Below are 20,986 nucleotides of genomic sequence, written 5' to 3'. Positions count from 1 at the left end.
GGGTCGTCACTAATTATCCAGCAGAAAATGAGGTTGGTCTGTAATATAAGCTGATGCTACAGGGCTGATTATTAAATTCTGATGCTAATTGCACTGGTTTCTGTGCTGCCATGTCGTAATTATCTGTATTAATTACTAGTCAGCCTCATATTGTGACATTTCTATTCTATGTGTACTGTATATTGTGAGTGAGTCCCTAAGCTCAGTAAGTGACAGCAGCACAGAGCATGTGCAGTGAATCAGCAGAAAAGAAGATGGGGAGCTACTGGGGCATCTTTGGAGACACAGATCTTTACTGCTAAAGGGCTGTGGTTGCCTTGGGCTGGTACAAAAACACAAAACATAATGTACAACATTTCTAGCTACTTTTCTAGTTAAGTTTTAGTTCTCCTTTAAAATGCTTTTAAGCCCCTAATGTTAAGAGACCGCCACAGACTGATAGGACATTGGCCAGAGCATATCTGTATACGATTAGACTTGCATATAAGATCACTGAGATAAAAGCTTCATTCTATTAATAAAAAGTTAATTTACTAACTAGAAAAAAAAAGACAAAGGTTACATACAATCCCCAAGTCGTTAACCCTTTAACTGCAGGTTAGTTGTGTAGTGCATTGCCCTGCAATGTACATTAGTCCCTCCCGACAAAGAACAAGAAACTGGAGGCCAGGACAAAGCTATATCATGAAGCCAGCATGGTACAAAATATCCACAGGGTGAAATCTGCCCTCTAGTGTTCAACAGGAATATCTACATCCAACTGGTAGAAATCTTCCTTTGAGGAAAAATAAATACAAGGGGCATAGAAAACGCCTGACAAAATCTCTAGGTCTGGGTTTCTTGGCGTTTGCAGCTGATGGCCGGTTGGAGCAGGAAGTGATGTCAGGAGGTGGCTGCTCGTCCGTGGCACCTCATTCTGCACTCAGTGCAAGAGAAACATTGTGTGGATGTCGCCCACGTGGCTGGCCTTCCCACGGGGACCCGGGAGTTTGATCTAGGCAGGCCGAAGGTTATTCAGCGATAAAGTGCACAAATGACACAGGGAAGGCACCTCTTCGGTTTGGCTCTCCGTCTATGTGTCCAATCTGTTAATCACAAACATACATACGGTTTTACATAAAGGAAACATACATTGTATAGTGAATAAACTACCCCCTATTGTAAATGATATAGTGAATAAAGTACACCCTATAGTAAATTATATAGTGAATAAAGTACACCCTATAGTAAATTATATAGTGAATAAAGTACCCCCTCTTTTGTAAAATACAAGGATATTAGAAGTCACCGAGGAGTTTCATGACTATATAAAAACACAAGGCCGAAGGCCGAGTGTTTTTATATAGGTCATGGAACTCCGAGGTAACTTCTAATATCCTCATATTTTGCAACTGGGGGTACATTATTTATTATAATAAGTTTCAGTGAGTCATGTGACAGAAATGACATCAGAACTCACGGTTTATAACTGATGACATCAGAACTCACCATTTATAAGGATATCATTTACAAGATATTCATGGCTTTTGTGCATTATATGGATATTATAAGTCACCGAGGAGTTATAGGACCATATACAGGTATAAAGGTCATGGAACTCACCATTTATAACTGATGACATTACTGGTCACCGTTTATAAGGATATTAAGGAGTTTCATGACCATATAACATGAGGTTAAAGGCCGAGTGCTTTTATACAGGTCGTGGAACAACAAGGTAACTTCTAATATCCTTATATTTTCCAACAGGGGGTACTTTATTTATTATAATACACAAGTCTTAGTGAGTCTTGTGACAAAAATTACATCACTAAGCACCGTTTATAACTGATGACATCACTAAGAGCCGTTTATAAGGATATAATTTACAGGATATTCATAGCTTTTGTGTATTATATAGTGAATAAAGTACCCCCTATTGTATAATATAAGGATATTATAAGTCACAAGGAGTTCCATGACCATATAAAAGCACGAGGCCAAACTCACCGTTTATAAGGATATAATTTACAAGACATTCATGGCTTTTGTGTATTATATACATAGAATACACAAGAGCCATGAATATCCTGTAAATTATATCCTTATAAATGTGCTTAGTGATGTGATCAGTTATAATCAGAGCTTAGTGATGTGATCAGTTATAATCAGAGCTTAGTGATGTCATCAGTTATAATCAGAGCTTAGTGATGTCATCAGTTATAATCAGAGCTTAGTGATGTCATCAGTTATAATCAGAGCTTAGTGATGTCATCAGTTATATGTCATGAGTTCTGATGTCATTTCTGTCACATGACTCACTGAAACTTGTGTATTATAATAAAGTGCCCCCTGTTGCAAAATATAAGGATATTAGAAGTCATCGCCCTTGTGTTTTTATATGGTCATGGAACTCCTCGGTAACTTATAATATCCTTATATTGTACAAGAGCGGGTGCATTATTCACTATATAAAAGCCACAAAAAAAAATATATCCTTTTAGAGGGGCTTATACCGGTTCAATACAACCATGGCCTGTGCCACTTTGGGTTTAAAGAGGTTGTTCTCATTTAAATGAACTTTTAGTATTCTGAGACAATTTGCCATTGGTTTTCATTTTTTATCATTTGCGGTTTTTGAGTTATTTAGCGTTTTAGTCAGCAGCTCTCCAGTTTGCAGTTTCAGCAATGTGGTTGCCAGGGTTCATATTACCCTAGCAACCATTCATTGATTTGAATAAGAGACTGGAATATGAATAGGAGAGGCCTGACAATAAATGTGTAGCCTTACAGAGCATATTTTTGTTAAATAAAGTCAGTGACCCCCATTTGAAAGCTGGAAAGAGTCAGAAGAAATTGGCAAATAATTCAAAAACTATAAGTTGGGAAAAAATGCTTAGAATTAGCTATAACATACCAAAAGTGAATGTAAAGGAGAACCACCCCTTTAATCATTCAAAATAATATTATATTATACATATATATCTGCATTCCAACCCAATTCTTCCCAATATTATTGACATGTAGAGGGAACAGTGGGGCCTCATTATTGCTACTTGCACTGAAAAGGAGATGAAGACTTTGTTTCTCCAAGTTAAGGAAGAGGGAGATTATATAATATTATTTAATGTGTATTGTTTATTAAGATACAGAAATGTCAGATTTTATTTAATCAAACATATTTTCAGCTATATCCCATTAAAATTAAAGTATTTGCCCCACACCAATAAACCACACTGTATTCCAGGGAAAAGGCCCTCCATAAAGAGAATGGGGCATTACTGGACCAGACTTACCCACCACTCCTTATCTTCCTCCCCATCAACCACAATGATTTCACCTTCTGAAAACGTTAGCTCATCTGGATTGTCGGCCGAACAGTGGTATATTGCTTTTACCCTCTTGGGCTTCATTTTCGGCTGCAAGGCAAAAAAATGGGAAACATTTACTGGCAGAAAGAAGAGGCCATTTTGGACCGTGGTCTGAAGGTTCTGTGAATTAAAGGGATACTGTCATGGGAAAACATGTTTTTTCCCCAAAACGCATCAGTTAATAGTGATGCTCCATCAGAATTCTGCACTGAAAATCATTTTTCAAAAGAGCAAACTGATTTTATTATATTTAATTTTGAAATCTGACATGGGGCTAGACATATTGTCAGTTTCCCAGGTGCCCCCCAGTCATGTGACTTGTGGTCTGATTAACTTCATTTACTCTTTACTGCTGCGCTGCAAGTTGGTGTGATATCACCTCCTCCCTTTCTCCCCAGCAGCCCATCAGCAGAACAATGGGAAGGTAACCAGATAGCAGCTCCCTAAAACAAGATAACAGCTGCCTGGTAGATATAAGAACAGTACTCAATAGTAAAATCCAGGTCCCACTGAGACACATTCAGTTACATTGAGTAGGAAAAACAATAGTCTGCCAGAAAGCAGTTCCATCCTAAAGTGCTGGCTCTTTCTGAAATCACATGACCAAGCAAAATGACCTGAGATGCACCTACACACCAATATTACAACTAACAAAAATACACTTGCTGGATTAGGAATGAAATTTTATATTGTAGAGTGAATTATTTGCAGTGTAAACAGTGTAATTTAGAAATAAAAACTACACCATAAAAGTCATGACAGAATCCCTTTAACTCCATAAAAATAATGACAGAATCCTTTTAACTCTAATGAAATCCATTGTAACCGGCATGGGCAGAGGGAGCGACTGCAGTGCAATGTCCATTTATCTAGAAATAAAATCAAAGCAAAGTCATTTCCATGCCAGTACTAGGCTGGGGCCAAGAGAAAATGCCTGTGCAGAAGGCTGCAGATTTATGACAAAAAGCAGCACTGGTAAAACTCCAACCAAACTCCAAGATAATGCGCACTGAAGCTCCCACCCATCTAATGCATGATGGCACTACATTGCTCAGGCTGATATACCTGTAGCTTTCCAGTTTGCTTGGTGCTTACCAGCTGGGATTTCCGTGGCATGGGTGCTGGTGGCTGTGATGGGGTGAGTTTGCTGGGTTTGGGTCCAGGCTGCGAGGACGTCGTCTCTGAAGGGAAATCTGCAGCCGCTGAAAAAGAGAAATAAAAAGAGGGACTGAGATGATATCTACATTACTAATATGGTTGCCACCTTTTTACTAAAGTTTCACCGGCCAGTGGTGGGGGTGGGAACAAAAGGGGCAGGCTGTGATGTCAAAGGGGGTGGAGCCACGGCACGTGATGGGCCAGTGGTGGGGGCGGGAACAAAAGGGGCGGCGGACCGTGACATCAAAGGGGTGGAGTCACAGCATGCAATGGGCAGAAGGCATCGAAAAAGGTACGTTTTGATCGGATTGGGGGCGGGCTAAGGGTCTTTTTTAGGAGTATTACAAATTTACCGGCAGCTACATTGCCGGTAAATTTGTAATACCAGCCCTGGCCTTGGCAGGTGTTTTACCGGCCATGCCGGTAAAATACCGGCCGGTTGGCAACCCTAATTATTAACCAAATCATAAAGAGAATGAGACACAGATCCAGGAGCAACTACCCTGGTGCTAGTGGATAGAGCAGATAGTAAGTATAGAAGAACAAGATGGCATCTGTCACCCAGCCTGTGGTCCTTCAGTTGTTGTATATACACCGCTCCCAGCATCAACCAGCAGCCAAATGTGTAGTCTAATAACACACTCATAATAATAATCATCGTGGGGTGCTGCAAAGTATTTTGATTTGGTCCCTCCCACAAGAAAGGATGACCCATGCCATAGTTACTTAGAGGCTGGCATTTATAATAATTAATTATAGCTACTACATAAAATCCAAATTTTGGGGCTACATACGTAAAACAGCAGCCCAGAGGTTTGCATTAAAAAAATAAAAAAAACCTTACGAGGCAGAGATGCAGTCACCAACGCAGGCGGCGGCCCCTTGGTTGTTACAGCAGGTTTATCAATCCTGTAAATACAAACACTATCTTTGTTTAATTAGAACAAAACAAATCAAATAGCAAAGATTTCCTACATATAAACTGGTTGTAATCAATAGCAATTGCCTTATGTCTGTTAGAACTAAATACCACACTGGCAGCCTGACTGGTCAGCACCAGAGAGAGAAGTGTGGGAAGAAAACGACAGCTCAGTGGATGAGCAGTAAAAATCTCATTTTGCTTAAAGGGGTTGTTCACCTTTAAGTTAACTTTTAGGGTCCAAATTACCCTAGCAACCATATTAATTTGAATACGGGACTAGAATAAAAATAGCAGTGGCCTGAATTGAAAGATGAGTAATAACAATACATTTGTAGCCTTACAGAGCATTTGTTTTTTAGACAGAGTCATGCTGGAAGAAAAAGGCAAATAAATAATGAAGACCAATTGAAAATTTCCTTACAATAGCCCATCCTATAACATACCTAAAGTTAACTTAAAGGGGACCTGTCACCCAATAAAAATATTCCAAATTCTACTTTATCATGTTAGTCAAGCAAAATAAACTTTAATTACACTATATAAATTATTTGAATCTTGTTTCCTTTGGTCTATGAACTCATAATTATAGCAAGCAGGCAGGAGCCTTTTTGTGGACAATGTTATTAAAGGGATACTGTCATGGGAAAACATGTTTTTTTCCAAAACACATCAGTTAATAGTGCTGCTCCAGCAGAATTCTGCACTGAATCCATTTCTCAAAAGAGCAAACAGATTTTGTTATATTCAATTTTGAAATCTGACATGGGGCTAGACAAATTGTCAATTTCCCAGCTGCCCCCAGTCATGTGACTTGTGCTCTGATAAACTTCAATCACTCTTTACTACTGTACTGCAAGTTGGAGTGATATCACCCCCTCCCTTTTCCCCCAGCAGCCAAACAAAAGAACAATGGGAAGGTAACGAGATAGCAGCTCCCTAAGGGTAAGGTCACACTGGGCGTTTCGGGGAGATTTAGTCACTCACTCTTGCGCTGGCTAAAAAATCGGCGGCGCTAAGCACACCTGGCGTTTTCAGAAGTCGCCCGAAGTACGAGGCAACTTCGGGCGACTTCAGAAAACGAATCGATTCGTGTGCTTAGCGCCAGCGATTTTTTTTTTGGGGAGATTGGTCGTCACAAGGACGAGGCGATTAGTCGCCAGGCGACTAAATCTCACCGAAATGCCCAGTGTGACCTTACCCTAACACAAGATAACAGCTACCTGGAAGATCTAAGAACAGTAATCAATAGTAAAAGCCAAGCAATATTTGATTGACAGCTGAGATTTTTAAATGAGTTTACAACAGTTATGAATGGATAAAAAAAAAAAAAAAGAATTTGGATTTTATGACTAATTTGAAATGGATTTTTATTATACAGCTTTTTATGTCTGGGTGACAGGTCCCCTTTAAAGGCGAACCACCATTTTAAGTGTAGAGGAGAAAGGATTTTGTGTAGTTCTGGCTGTGAGATGGGACTATAGGCCAGGTGGAGGCATTCCCTGTATGTGGGTGGGTGGGGATTATATTGGCCCTATGTTGTTTTACCTTGGACTTACAAAAAGAGAGGGGTTTAATCAATAAACATTCCTTGGTCTCCTGTTTCACTAGTCATTTAGTATCTGTGCAAGTGCGTATACTTTAATAAAAAAAAGGGGGGGGGTTAATAACAAAGCTATATTATTACATTTCACAGGGCACCTCGCTGCATGGTAGCCATTTCTTTGGATAAGCATCTCCTGACCAAGGGACTGTTCTCACAGGGCTTAATCCCCCCCCACCATTAACTTTTAAAGGAGAGAAACTGCCCAGACCAGGTTGCTTTGGACTGAATCTGCTTTCTCCATTGGTAGTTTATGGGTATTTTATATGTTCTACTGCAGGTTTTATTCTCTGGCATCAGGTTTAATATTAGGGCAGTCTACAGATTCAGGGGACCAAGTATGCACAACAGCTGATACCCATTTCAGGATGATTTTCCAACTTGCATTACAAGAGCGCCCAGTGAAAACTGGCTTTCTGTGCCCCTTATGAGACCTAACCCCCCCATATAAAAAAAAGCCTCATCTACTACCCTAGATAGTACCCCTTCCCTGTTTCCTATCCACATAATGCATTATTCCAGAAAGTGTCCCAGGACAGCATGCTCACTTATTTATACAGAGTAGCACAGAGGAGCTCATGGGCATCGTCTTTCCTTCCCTTTGGCAATCTTATGAACTTTTCGGCACCTGCACAGTTGATAAGAATACCGGACTGCTCCAACTGTGTATGCATTAAATACGACGTTCCCTTATAGAAGAAGACCGAAGACCTGGAAAATGGCGCCCATGAGCTCCACTGCGCTACTCTGCATAAATAAGTGAGCATGCTGTCCAGGGGCATTTTTTGGAATAATGCACTATGAGGTTGGAAGCAGAAAGGGGGGACGACTATCTATGGTAGTAGATGGGGCTTTTCTTATTGGGGGGTTTAGTTCTCCATTATGGTCCAGGTGTGGAGACTTATATTAAACTGGCGTATTACTTGCTTCTCAGGTAAACCATAAAAACCCTGATGCCTGGAAAAGAAGAACGTTGCTGTCTTACCCGGGAGCCGGTCTTTTATGTGAGGGCCGGTTGGCCGGCTGAGGTGGGACTGGAGGAGGCACAGGCTTGTTCAGTGGAACTGGAGGAGGAGGGCTCTGCTTGGAGTGCTGGCTAAGGGCTTCCATAACACTGGCTGTCTTAGTGACTGGAGGAGGCGGTGGAGGATCTAGAGGAAAGAAAGAACATATGTACTGTGACTGTTGCTTTAGGAAGGCAACAATACAACACACTGGGACCACATCACAAGAATTGGCTGTAGAATACATTGTGCACTGGGTCACAGCTACTTCAGCTGTTATATCATGGGTGATTAAAACTTGCCATTCACAGGCAATACACAGGGGGTGATTTTCCCACTACAACAAATCTCTAGCACTCACCTGTTAACAAGTCTCTGCTCACCCATATTTTTACAACATCATCATAGCAAACAACCAACTTGGTCCCAAACGTGACTGTGATGATGCCGTTGTAAAAATAAATGGCTTTATTTCGCTTGTAGTACTGCAGTACTTTGATGCCGAAGGATAAGAAAGTCTCAGCATGCTGAAGCTATCCTCAATTGGCTGACCTCCTCAAACAAGCACATCAAAATCTATAGAGAGATGACTTGTTTGACTTACAAATATATTAAAAATCTAATCGTTCCATGAACCCCCAACCCATTAAGGTTGAATATCTGATCAGCCCCCTTAAGGTGGTTATATACGAACAGATATTATTGTACAAGAAAAACAATATTCGGTGTGTGTATGGAGGGAGACAAGCCGACCGATATTAGCCGGCTCGTAGATCAGGCCAAGAAGGAAAATTGGGGTAGATAGGGTAGGATTCTATCATTTCTACCTTTATATCTGACAATTCAGCTTTAAAGGGATACTGTCATGGGAAAAAAAAAATGTTTCAAAATCAATCAGTTGATAGTGCTGCTCCAGCAGAATTCTGCACTGAAATCCATTTCTCAAAAGAGAAAACAGATTTTTTTATATTCAATTATGAAATCTGACATGGGGCTAGACATATTGTCAATTTCCCAGCTGCCCCAAGTCATGTGACTTGTGCTCTGATAAACTTCACTCTTTACTACTGTACTGCAAGTTGGAGTGATATCACCTCCTCCCTTTTCCCCCCAGCAGCCAAACAAAAGAACAATGGGAAGGTAACCAGATAGCAGCTCCCTAACACAAGATAACAGCTGCCTGGTAGATCTAAGAACAACACTCAATAGTAAAAACCCATGTCTCACTTGACACACATTCAGTTACATTGAGAAGGAAAAACAGCAGCCTGCCAGAAAGCATTTCTCTCCTAAAGTGCAGGCACAAGTCACATGACCAGGGGCTCAATAATTTCTCCAAAACATGCTATTCAATAAAAAAATATATTTTATTCACATCAGTAGTTAAAAAACATGTATAGTAATCCCTCTAACGCCTAACGCGTTTCATGCTTACCCAGCACTTAGTCATAGGCAGAATCCATCCATGTGGATTCTGCCTATGACTAAGTGCTGGGTAAGCATGAAACGCGTTAGGCGTTAGAGGGATTACTATACATGTTTTTTAACTACTGATGTGAATAAAATATATTTTTTTATTGAATAGCATGTTTTGGAGAAATTATTGAGATTGTGGTTTTGCCTCTTTTTGGTCACTAGAGGTCTCCAACATGCTTATTAATAGTATTTACTACTTCTGCTCCCAATTTGATCTAAATAACATGACCAGGGGCAGCTGGGAAATTGACAAAATGTCTATCCCCATGTCAGATTTCAAAATTGAATATAAAAAAATCTGTTTGCTCTTTTTAGAAATGGATTTCAGTGCAGAATTCTGCTGGAGTAGCATATTAACTAATGTGTTTTGAAAAAAACATGTTTTTGGATGACAGTATGGTTTGTAATGAAAACAAACGATCTTTGTATGGCCACCTATAGCTCACACAAGAAAACACATAAAAGTCACTCTTTTAATGAAAACAGTAAACATTTGTCCTAAATTCATCCTATTGTTCCTACAGCCTGTATCCTATAAAAATGCAATGGGCCCTCCTAAGAGGACCAGCCTCACAGCTTGGGAACCAGTAGAATGTGTATGAGCTGTGATGTACTGAACACGCCCCTATTCAAACAGAATATATGCAAAAGCTGCCAGAATTCAACAGTCTGAGAATGAACAGAGAATGAAGAATGAAAACACCCCAGCATGACATGGAAGAGAGTAAAATATCTGTGTGATTCTACAGTCTACAATACTCCACAGCATAACAGGGGCTGCCAGCTAACCTAAGGCCCTTACACAATGAAACCATGACACTACATTAACAAAGCTATCTGCCAGTGACAAGTGGAGTTGTACAGGGAAAATGTAAAATAAAACAGTCTCTTCTTTGATGGCCCCTCACACATAATGAGTCACATACTTGTGGCAGTGGATGTTACACGGAGAGGTGGCACAGGGGGCTGTATAGATGGCGGATCCGATGAGGACCTCTGTCTGCTGCCACTTTCTGCTGATATTGAGCTAGCTTTCCAGGCTGGGGTGTTGGAAGGTGTGGTGTGTATGCTACTGCCAAATATAGTTGAATGAACTAAAAAAGCACAAAAAAAAAGAGCAAGCAAAGTTGAAAGGTGAAAAATGCGTTCAAGAAAATGCATGAAATAATTACAGGCAAGAATACAATTCATGTACATTAAGGGGGTTATTTATTAAAAATTTGAATGTTAAACTAGAAAACTTGAATTTTTAGAGGAAAAAAAAAACCTTGAAATTTTTCGAGATTTATGATAACCCGATGCTGCAAAAACCCTGAATCTGAAAATCCACCATCTCAGACCAATCGAGGTCCCGTATAAATCGATGGGAGAGGCCTATCTTAATTTGAAGTTTTCACGGTATGCGCTGGGTTTAGCCCAAAAATCCAACTTTTTTTCAGTTTTCGGGCAAAAACCCAAAAAATTTGAGCAATTCGAGAAATAAGCCCTGAAAAATTAGAGCAATTCAGGGAAAAAGAGGCCAAAAAATTGGAGTAATTCGGGTTTTCACTAGATTTTATCGAGTTTTTCCACAATCCGATTGAATCAAGGTTTTTTATTAATAAATAAGTTAAAATCAGGCGTGGGAGTTTGGTCATGGTTTCTTTTTTAAAATAAAGTATGAGATAATGGTTTTTTAAAATAAATTATGAGATAAATTCAAATTTTAGTAAATAACCCCCTAATAGTACCAATATGGGCACTATTATCCAAAAACCTAAATGCACATAAAATCTGCCGTGCTATTCCTACATTCTCTACCAGGGTTTGTCTGACTTTCTCCCAACCTTTTAAAAGATCTCTCAAAACACATTTATTTAGAGAAGCCTACCCTCATTCAGTTTAGCTACTAAATGCAATACCATATGCTACATCTCTATCATCTCCTGCCCACACCTTGTGTCTCAAATCCCTCTCCTTTTAAATTGTAAAGGTCTTCAGCTTTTCTATTGGTTACTGGTTGTAATTCTGTATGTTCTTTGTATAAACACATTTATTTTACAGCTCTGCAGAATATTTTGTCTCTCTAAAAATATTGCTAATAATAATAAAATAAATAATACATAATAATAATAAAATAATATTTTTGCTTGTTTACATTTCCTCTGCAATAAGGCAAGGCAATTTATTTCTAAATCAAACATTTGATTGGTTATTATAGGTAACTCGCTTTGAATCAAACAATCAACAGCACCCCCAAGTTGTCATCCCTACTCCAAGTGTAAGAAAAAAGCAAGGGACCACACTATTCCATACCAACCTTTTATAGTGTTTCGGGGAGGCAAAGGAGGAGCATTGGTAGTAGCAGGGCCTGCAGCATTGCCTGGGGAATTGCTGTTTCCAATGACTGCACCATACGTTTCATTCTGAATGATATTTGGCAGGAAATTCCTCGGCTTGTCCTTAGCAATACTGGCTGCTTCTCTGGCTAAGCAGGCGACACTGGGCTGCCCCTGGTTTATTCCCAGCTGGTAGAAACTGACAGGCCTCTCTTCTCTGCGTATAGGGCTTGGCTGCTGCTTTGGGAGAAATAAAAATGTCAAAATAACCAATGAGATGTTGATAAAATCAGGGGCAAAATTTTCCTGGCACCTTGCAAGTCACAGCAACCAATGGGCAGTTAGTAGTTACTGTCAACTGTAGTTAAAATAACATTTGGTTAGTTCCTATTGGTGATGTGTGGGTCGCGTCGGTTTGGGCCCGCTACCACAAAAAAATCTTCAGGTTGCGTGCTCCCTTCTGCTCTCCCCGCCACCTGTCAATTTATAGACGCACACCTGCCCCGCCCCTTTCGTGATGTCACCGTGGGGCCAGTCGGGCGCAGGTCTATAAATAGAGGCAATAGAGTTAGGGTTGGGATGGTGCGGGACGAGGAAAACTCAACCCACACATCACTAGTTCCTATCTCTTAGAGCTGATGCTAACTTTTAACTTCATTCTGAGGCTCATTCACCAACTAGTAGAAGCTAAATCAGTGTCGCACGGGCCCACCGGATACCAGGAAAACTCCCGGTGGGCCCAGGTATCAGTGGGCCCTTCTGCTCACCCAATTATTTGCCTTGTATGTATTTGCCTTGTTTGCCATTTCTAAGAGAGGAAATGAAGGGAAGACTGGATGATAATAAGTAAGGAGACGTGATTAAAGGAATTGTTCAGTGTAAAAATAAAAACTGTGTAAATAGATAGGCTGTGCAAAATAAAAAATGTATCAAATATAGGTAGTTAGCCAAAAATGCACGTTTTTATTTTCACACTGAACTGTTCCTTTAAAATAATAAAGAACGACGAAAAAGAAGAAAGATGAAAAGTGAATGAAGAAAAAATAATTTGGAGAGTGGGCCCGCACTCAAAGGTTTTCTGGTGGGCCCCAGGGAACCCAGTCCGACACTGAGCTAAATTCATACAGTGCAGTAATCATAGAAACTATTAGCCCTTTCCTTTTATTAAATAACATGCACTGGGCTAGATTCACCTAACTGCTCTACGGCTGCTACACCTACACGTCACATTAGCAGTTTGCTGCTGGAAACAGATGGCAAGAAATATTAATATTTTGTACTGAAATGACAATATTGTTCATGAACACACTATTTGCAGCCTCTCCCCCCCCCCCCAGAGCACAGAGATGAGTAATTACTCTGCTTCAGGTTGCAGTCTGGAACTAACTCCATTTGTCTTTCCTTAACAAGTCTGTCTGTATGCCGTGCTGTGGAGCTAGCCATTAATAAACCTTTAACAGTCAGGAGTATATAGTCTGTAATAAGTACTGAATAACGAGAAATATAATTATTCTTGGTGTATAGTAAGCACAATGATTGGTTTGTTGGTATAAAGAAAATGAAATAAATTACAAACAGGCTAAGACAGAATTGGGCCACAGTGTGGCTGACTCCAGTGCAATTGAACAGATTTATTGGATCGACCATATCATGCGAGCTTTGGTCACACCAGGAAAAACATATTGTTCTAATCCAATTGCTTAAAGGGGTTGTCCATCTTTAAATTACTTTTAGTATGATGAGAGTGATATTCTGAAAAAAACTGCAATTGGTTTTATATTTTATTATTTGTTTTATTTTATTATTTAGCTTTTTATTCACCAGCTCACCAGTTTGCAACATCAGCAATCTGGTTTCTAGGATCCAAGAAAGATGAATAATAAAAAGTAGCAATAACAATACATTTGTAGCCTTACAGAGCATTTGTTTTTAGATGGGGTCAGTGACCCCCATTTGAAAGCTGGAAAAAGTCAGAAGAAGAAGGCAAATAATTCAAACTATTAGAAAAAATTAATAACAATTGAAAAATTGCTTAGAATTAGCCATTCTAAAACATACTAAAAGTTAAAAGGTTTCCCAGTGACACACATATGTAATAGGAACGTTTGTTGTCTTTTTAATGTTTATTGTGTATAAAACAAATAAATAATTACCTTTGAAAAAAAAAAAAAAAGTTAAAAGGTTTCCCAACACAGTATAAGTAAAGGAGATTATTATACAATTTCATTACAGATGATCCACTGCACATGCTCTTGGCTTCTGTCACTTATCCGAGCTTAGGGACTGACTCACAATGTACTTACTTATCTATGTTTTGATGGATGGTTTCGGACAACCTCAAAGCTTTAGGGCTAGGCCACACGGGAAGATTTCAGGAAGATTATTCGCCTGGCGACTAATAGGCGCAGGCGACTTTAGCGCTAGCGGGTGCGAGATACCAGCAAGCCATTCAGGGAGATTAGTCGCCTCAAAGACGCGGCATTTAGTCGCCAGGCGACCAATCTCCCTGAATCTTCCCGTGTGGCCCTAGCCTTAGAGGTAGCTGTAGCGTTTAGTTCAAGAAAACAATGACTATACCTGCATTTTCTCATCCACATCGTCATCACTTTCATCAAGGTCCACGTGGTGCAGCCTCCATTCATATTCCACATGAACATGAGAGTTAAACCTCCCATTCATGGCCTGGATCAGCTGCGAAGCAGGAAAAAACAGTCCCACATAAAAGAGCCAGTACAATCCATGGCACAAATGAACTTCATCCTAGGTTTTATAGTATCAGCTGCCCCCATCCTTTTTTTTTTACACATGAGCCACATTCAAATGTAAAAAGTCAGGGAGCAACACAAGCATGAAAAAAGCTCCTGGGGTGCCAAATAAGGGCAGTGATTGGCTATTTAGTAGCCACTATGTGGACTGGCAGACTACAGGAGGTCCTGTTTTTTATACAACCAAAACTTGCCTCCAAGCCTGGAATTCAGAAATTAGCACCTGCTGTGAGGCCACTGGGAGCAACATCCAAGGTGTTGGTGAGCAACATGTTGCTCACGAGCTACTGGTTCGGGAACAGTTAAGGATAAGGACACACGAGCAGATTCGGGGAGATTAGTTGCCCCGTGGACAAATATCCTCTTCTTCGGGGAGACAATCTTGCCGAACTGCCTTCCCGCCGGCTATAATGAAAAATTGGCAGCTAGATGGCACTCGCAGCAATTAATTTTCGAGATTGACTCACGAAGAAACAGCGAGTGCCATCCCGCTAGCGATTTTTCATTATTGCCGGCGGGAAGGCAGGGGAAGGCAGTCTGGGGAGATTGTCGCCCCGAAGAAGAGGAGATTTGTCGCTGGGGCGACATATCTCCCCGAATCTGCCTGTGTGCCCTTACCCTAAAGGGAAGAAAAGTATAATGAAATTGCTTAATTATTTACCAAGTCTTCACACTGTGCATGCTTGAGCCTTTTCGCTATGTCCAGCGGTGTTTCTCCTGCATCATTAGCTGCAAAACATAATGAAGGAGTGAATCTTCCTGCACATAAATGACCCGACATCAAGGTTCCAAGCAATACTTGTAAGAGTAAAGCAACTGAAGATGGGGACAATTGTATGAAATTAACTCAGGCAGGCACACACAGAGATATAGCTGTAACATGTAATTACACAGCCTCCCTAAACTAAACTTCCCTAAAAACCAGGCTGCTGACCGTGCACGGATTTTCCCTGATCTTTAAACAAACACTGTCCATTCCAATGAGAGGCAGTCAGTGGCTGTTGTTAGCCTGTGTATATTTCCAGGCTGAGAGAAGCAGATCTGCACAGTGCCCCTGCTCAATTGATTTGAATCTGATCAGCCTGTGTGCGGTCACACACATCGGAGCTAAAGATGAGGTCAATAGAGATCTTATGTCACTGCGGGATAAGCTAGTTCAATATAAATTTGCACACCAACAATATATCACCCCCCTGAAGCTCCAGAAAATGGGCCAGCATTCCAGGGCTGCATGCACGAGATGCCAAGAGCCAGACACATCCTTTTTGCACCTGGCATGGAAATGCCCTCAGATACTAACTCTATACTATGCAAAGAAAGTGGTAGTCATGAATTGGATGGGCAATGTTGCCCTATCAGTTGCTCAATGGGCCAATGTGATCAATAAAGCCCTTCCCTCCATCAAGCTAACTTATTTGGCCACAGGTTGTCATGGCAAAAAGGATTTGGGACCCATGGCTTGACATTAATTTGATTGAACTTCCTCAGGGTTAAAGTACATTGGCCGTACGTTTAGATGCCATAATGGATATGTTGATGCATGTATATAAAGTGACCTGTTGCAATGCTCTGAAACCCCGTCTTCCATACACAAAGCTGACTGTATCATGTTCTAAAGGCTCAGTTGTACCAATAATTATCACCTTGTATGAACCAGGTTTTTACATGTTTCCCATCCCCCTTTCCCTGGAAAGTTAAATAAATAAAAACTTAAAAAAAAAATGGAGCAGGGGCACTGAGCAGATCTGCTTCTTTCAGCAAAATACACAGGCTAACAACAGCCGCTAACAACAACCTGTGTGCCCACAGCCTAAGGCTAATGGCACAGATTTCTCTGCTGTTTTTTTTCAGCCAGTGGAGAAAAGCTAGATATTGTCCTTGCCTCCTGTCATGTACGTGAATGGATAGACAACGATTCTGAAGAGCTCAAACTTCCAAAGAACACCTAGATGGTGGTATCAGGCGCTGTACTGAGGGCCACAAATATATATTAAAACAAATTACCAGCAACACACCGAATAAGTTGCAAACGTGCAGAAATAGATTTATTCAGCCCCAAAACATACAAAAGGGGCAACGTTTCGGGCCCTCAAAGCTTGATAAAGAGTCTTTAGGGCCCGAAACGTTGCCCCTTTGGATGTTTTTGGCCTAAATAATTAAATTTCTGCACGATTGCAACTTATTCAGTGTGCTGCTGGTAATTCGTTTTGATGTACATGAATGGATGCCAATGCTTATTACAGGAGGTTATCAGCCTATAATGCTCGTCTGGGAGAAGTACTACATGAGCCATTAGCCTAACTAAGGAAAAAAAAGATTGGTTCCTGGTAATGCAGGATTACTTTAGAAGGTGCTGTAAAATCTTACACACTGCTCTTTAAGTCCAGAGTACAAATGACATATAAAATACCATTAACGTAATTACATGAATGAAATAGTCTTTGGGCAGGGCTGTCTAGACAACTGGATGTGCTGTGCACACATTATCATCTAGTCTTTCATTAATTGGGCTCAGCCAGTGTTAAATAGCAGTGACCAGCTGCACAGAGTAATGAATTTTGGCCAAGGGACCATGTCTCTCTACGGCATGGTAAATCTATGGGACAATAAACCTGTCGGTGTGTAAGCTAGAAAAGGAAAGGTCAGAAGCATAAAGCAATTAATGCAAAGTGTCCCCTGTAAATCAGACAGGAAGAAAAATTCAAGAATTGACATGGGCTAAAACAATGACAGCAATGCTCAGTGTTGCACAATAATATTTATCAGCTGGGCTACCTAGATCCCTTATCTAAGTGATAAAATTTAGAAAAACAAAGGGAAGGGTCTTGTTTCCTTTAATGTCACAAAGGATACCAAGGATACTTCAACCAGCTAGTACAGGGATAGCCTCCCTCTACGTGGTACAGGACCTGCAGCATACCCACCTATGTCTGTGGAGGCTTTCCCTCGCAGCAGTAGTTTAAGGCACTCGGCATTGTCTGTTAAGCAGCAGTAGTGAAGAGCAGTACTTCCTTTAGTTGTCTGTTTGTCCAAGTTGCCACTGCAGTTATCAAAAACAAGTAAAAAAATGGGACATTAGTAATATAAGGGCAGAGAGAAACGCTCAGATTCGGAGAGATTAGTCGCCCGGTGACAAATCTCCTCTTCTTTGGAGCGACTAATCTCCCCAAACTACCTTCCCGCCCGCTAGAATGAAAATTCGCCTAAAAGTGATTTATGCACACAGATTTTTTTCCATCTTAGACTAAGCAATTAGCCTGAGGCTGAAATTGCTAGATCAGTGGAAATTAATTCTAGAGAGTAAGCAATGATACTTTGTGAAACCAGTAACAACCAAACATGCATTAGCTCTGATCTGGCTACAGAAGGCTGAATAATGAAAAGGAAACATGGAATTGGTTGCCAGGGCTTTATTACACTGGCATTTAGTGTAACATTTGCATTTGCAGGGGTAGCAAAATGAGAAAAGTGCCCAAAATGCACCATAAGCTCAGCCCTGTTGTCAATCTTACCTATTCTGTACGAGAAAGTCAACTATGTGCAAGGAATTGCGGTCAACTGATCTGACAGCGAGGTGAAGTGCAGTCTCGCCTTGTTCCTAAAATAAAGAAAACATATGGCACACTTTATATATAGATATTTCTGTTGCTAATCTTATTCTGCCCGGTTACAGATGTCATTCCACCCCGTGGCTCTTTCATTCTGAGTTCCTCTCTTACATCCTCATCTCTCTTGCTCAATATTGGACTTAAGGTGGCCATACAGAGGGCGATAAAAGCTGCCGATGTGTGGGACCCTCCGACGGGCTTCCCTGTTCAATATCTGGCCAAGAGTCCGCCAGTTGTCGATCGGGCAGGGGTAAAAATCCCATTGAATTTGTTCATTGATGCGGTCCCGCGATCTGACGGGCCATATTCCTTTCATTATGATCCCATCGCTCGGCCCTAGGGCCCACGATTGGATTAGCCCAATATCGCCCACCTCAAGGTGAGCATATCAGGGAGAATTCCACTTGTTTGGTGAAATCGCCAGACGAGCGGATCTCCATGTGTATGGCCACCATAAGACCCAACCTGCAATAAAAAGGACATTATGGAACTACATAGGGTACAGATAATGGCAACTAACCTAATAAACAGGCATTAAAAGAAGTGAGGTTCCATGTTCATATGCAAACAAAATGTACCACCCTCTATAAAACATTTATTGATATCAGTGTTGCCCAGCTTGTTGGACCATGAGCTTCATCCCACTCTACAAGTCACTTACTGGACGGAGACGGTGGTGATTGAACAAAGAATTCAGAATCCTCAAGCTTTATTCTTTTAATTTTTATATCCATCAGGACTGCCAGCTCCATAAAAGAGAGTATCATCTTAATACAATGAAGCCGCACTGGGTGTATTTATCATATTTAGCCCTTTATTTGGTATATGTTGCAGCCCTCCAGATGTTACAGAACCACAACCCTAAACTGCAAGTTCGCTCAGATGCAGTTAAGGGTCACATCCCTGCCCTTCAGAAAAACAATTCTTAGGGTTACCTATATCTCATTCTAGGACCAATAATATTTTATATTGGAACTTCAGTATTTACAGAATTCTGTGGGAATACAGGTTCTGAATCCATTTGCAGAATGCGGGAACCTTCTGTATGGAAGAGTTTCATAAGCTTATGCAGCCAGGAAAATAGATGTATAGTATACAGTGGTGGAAATGAAATATGAATCTGCATATGAAAAAAAAAAAAAAAGCTAGATGGGCTCCTGATCACACTGGGAGCCTGTGCATTAATGGTGTATATTTGCAAAATACATAGCGGATTAGCCACTTACAACTCTTATAAGAAATGGCTGTAATGAAAAAAAAAAACATGATCATATACGGCGCCGACAAAAGACTTACGTGTCCATTGGCAAGAGGTATGGCCTCGGTGAGATCCACCCCTTCAGCGTGTAAATGTACCAGTGCAAAGATGTCTCTGGATTTGACGGCATCACACAAGCCGTGCAGTTTAGAGGCATTGTCATGGTATTTTCTCCTGGCATACTTTCTTTCTATGTACTTGGTGGTAATATAGTCTTTCCGTGCATTCCTGGAAAGTAATTAATGGAAAGTACAGAAATTTAACTAGGGTGATACAAATTAAGGCATAATTCACTTCTTCTACTTCTTAAAGGAGGACTAAAGCCTAATTTAAGATTTAGGTTAGAAATGTTGTATATTATGTGTTGGGCTTCTGTACCAGCCCAAGGCAACCACAGCCCTTTAGCAGTAAAGATTTGTGTCTCCAAAGATGCCCCAGTAGCTCCCCATCTTCTTTTCTGCTGATTCACTGCACATGCTCTGTGCTGCTGTCACTTACTGAGCTTAGGGACCCACTCACAATATACAGTACACATTTTCAGGTGTGATTAGTAATTAATACAGATAATTACTACATGGCAGCAATTATCACCAGAATTTAATAATCAGCCCTGTAGCATCAGTTTATATTACAGACCAACCTCATTTTCTGCTGGATAATTAGTGACGAGCCCTAAGCTTAGCTTCTCAACAGCCAATCAGAGCCCACTGAGCATGTGAGTGTCACAGACACTTTCCAAGATGGTGACCCCCTGTGACAAGTTTGAAGTCCTGGATCATTGCTGCTATTGACAAACTGAAACTTTAGGCTGGTGCAATAAGTGCAGTATATAAAACATGGCATTTTTAGCCATATTCATTTTTAGGGTTTAGTTCTCCTTTAAGTGACACTTTGAATATTTCCACCTGAAAACAATGTGTAATGTTGAGTTAAACAAAAACCTGGAAACCAATAAGTGGTTTAAATAACCAAACTTGAAAATGAACATGCCTGAATAAAAAGATGAATAAGAATAAAAATGTAATATTTTGATTGATCTGCTTTGAGGTTGGTGGAGTCACTCACCCTAGCAACTAGACAGAACTCTGATGTTCAGTTGGTACATTTTAGACATCCCAGGCTTATTAATAAATGTATATGTAATAACTTTCGCTGGTGAAAGAGGTTGAGGACCTGGGGTAAATCCCATTTACGCACTGAGCTAAAGCAGTAGATCTCGGAGGAAAGCACTTACATATCACTGCAAGGAGTAGGCTTCAAGGAATCATCAGCAGGCAGGCAAGCTTCCATCACTTCATTAAACCCGGAGTTCCCGATATTTTTAGCAAGCTAGAGACAATAAATGTTTTGGTTAGGGCTTGGCAAAACAAAATGGTACTTATGAGCAATACCTGTATACCTTAGATGAAAAGGAGATTTCTAGTAACATAATGGACAACTCAAAAGAAGAAATCAGTTGGTATCAGAGGGTGTATCCAGCCCGATTCAAAAGCAACAAGCTGGCGTGTGACATGAATATGGGGTTGA

At 40.5% G+C, this 20,986-nt stretch overlaps 1 protein-coding gene across 7 annotated transcripts in view; it reads right to left on the bottom strand.

Annotated features, from left to right (window-relative positions):
• Positions 1-509: 509 nt before the first annotated feature.
• Positions 510-20,986, bottom strand: part of asap2.L (ArfGAP with SH3 domain, ankyrin repeat and PH domain 2 L homeolog) — a 150,936-nt gene continuing 130,459 nt past the window's right edge. For 3 of the 7 annotated variants that reach the window (XM_041562148.1, XM_018261824.2, XM_041562150.1), the window contains 13 exons: positions 20,694-20,788; positions 19,498-19,687; positions 18,106-18,191; positions 17,518-17,633; positions 15,255-15,322; positions 14,406-14,519; positions 11,810-12,068; positions 10,437-10,604; positions 8,016-8,181; positions 5,353-5,417; positions 4,446-4,552; positions 3,276-3,398; positions 510-1,085 (listed from right to left, as the gene is read on the bottom strand). In XM_041562148.1, the coding sequence (XP_041418082.1) occupies positions 1,011-1,085; positions 3,276-3,398; positions 4,446-4,552; positions 5,353-5,417; positions 8,016-8,181; positions 10,437-10,604; positions 11,810-12,068; positions 14,406-14,519; positions 15,255-15,322; positions 17,518-17,633; positions 18,106-18,191; positions 19,498-19,687; positions 20,694-20,788 (1,632 nt within the window). In that variant the 3' untranslated portion in view covers positions 510-1,010. 7 annotated transcript variants of the gene reach the window in all.

The sequence above is a fragment of the Xenopus laevis genome, chromosome 5L (genome assembly GCF_017654675.1).
Source record: "Xenopus laevis strain J_2021 chromosome 5L, Xenopus_laevis_v10.1, whole genome shotgun sequence".
NCBI classification, from domain to species: domain Eukaryota; kingdom Metazoa; phylum Chordata; class Amphibia; order Anura; family Pipidae; genus Xenopus; species Xenopus laevis.
Note: the sequence above shows the minus strand (reverse complement) of the source record. Positions and strands in the feature narration are given on the sequence as shown.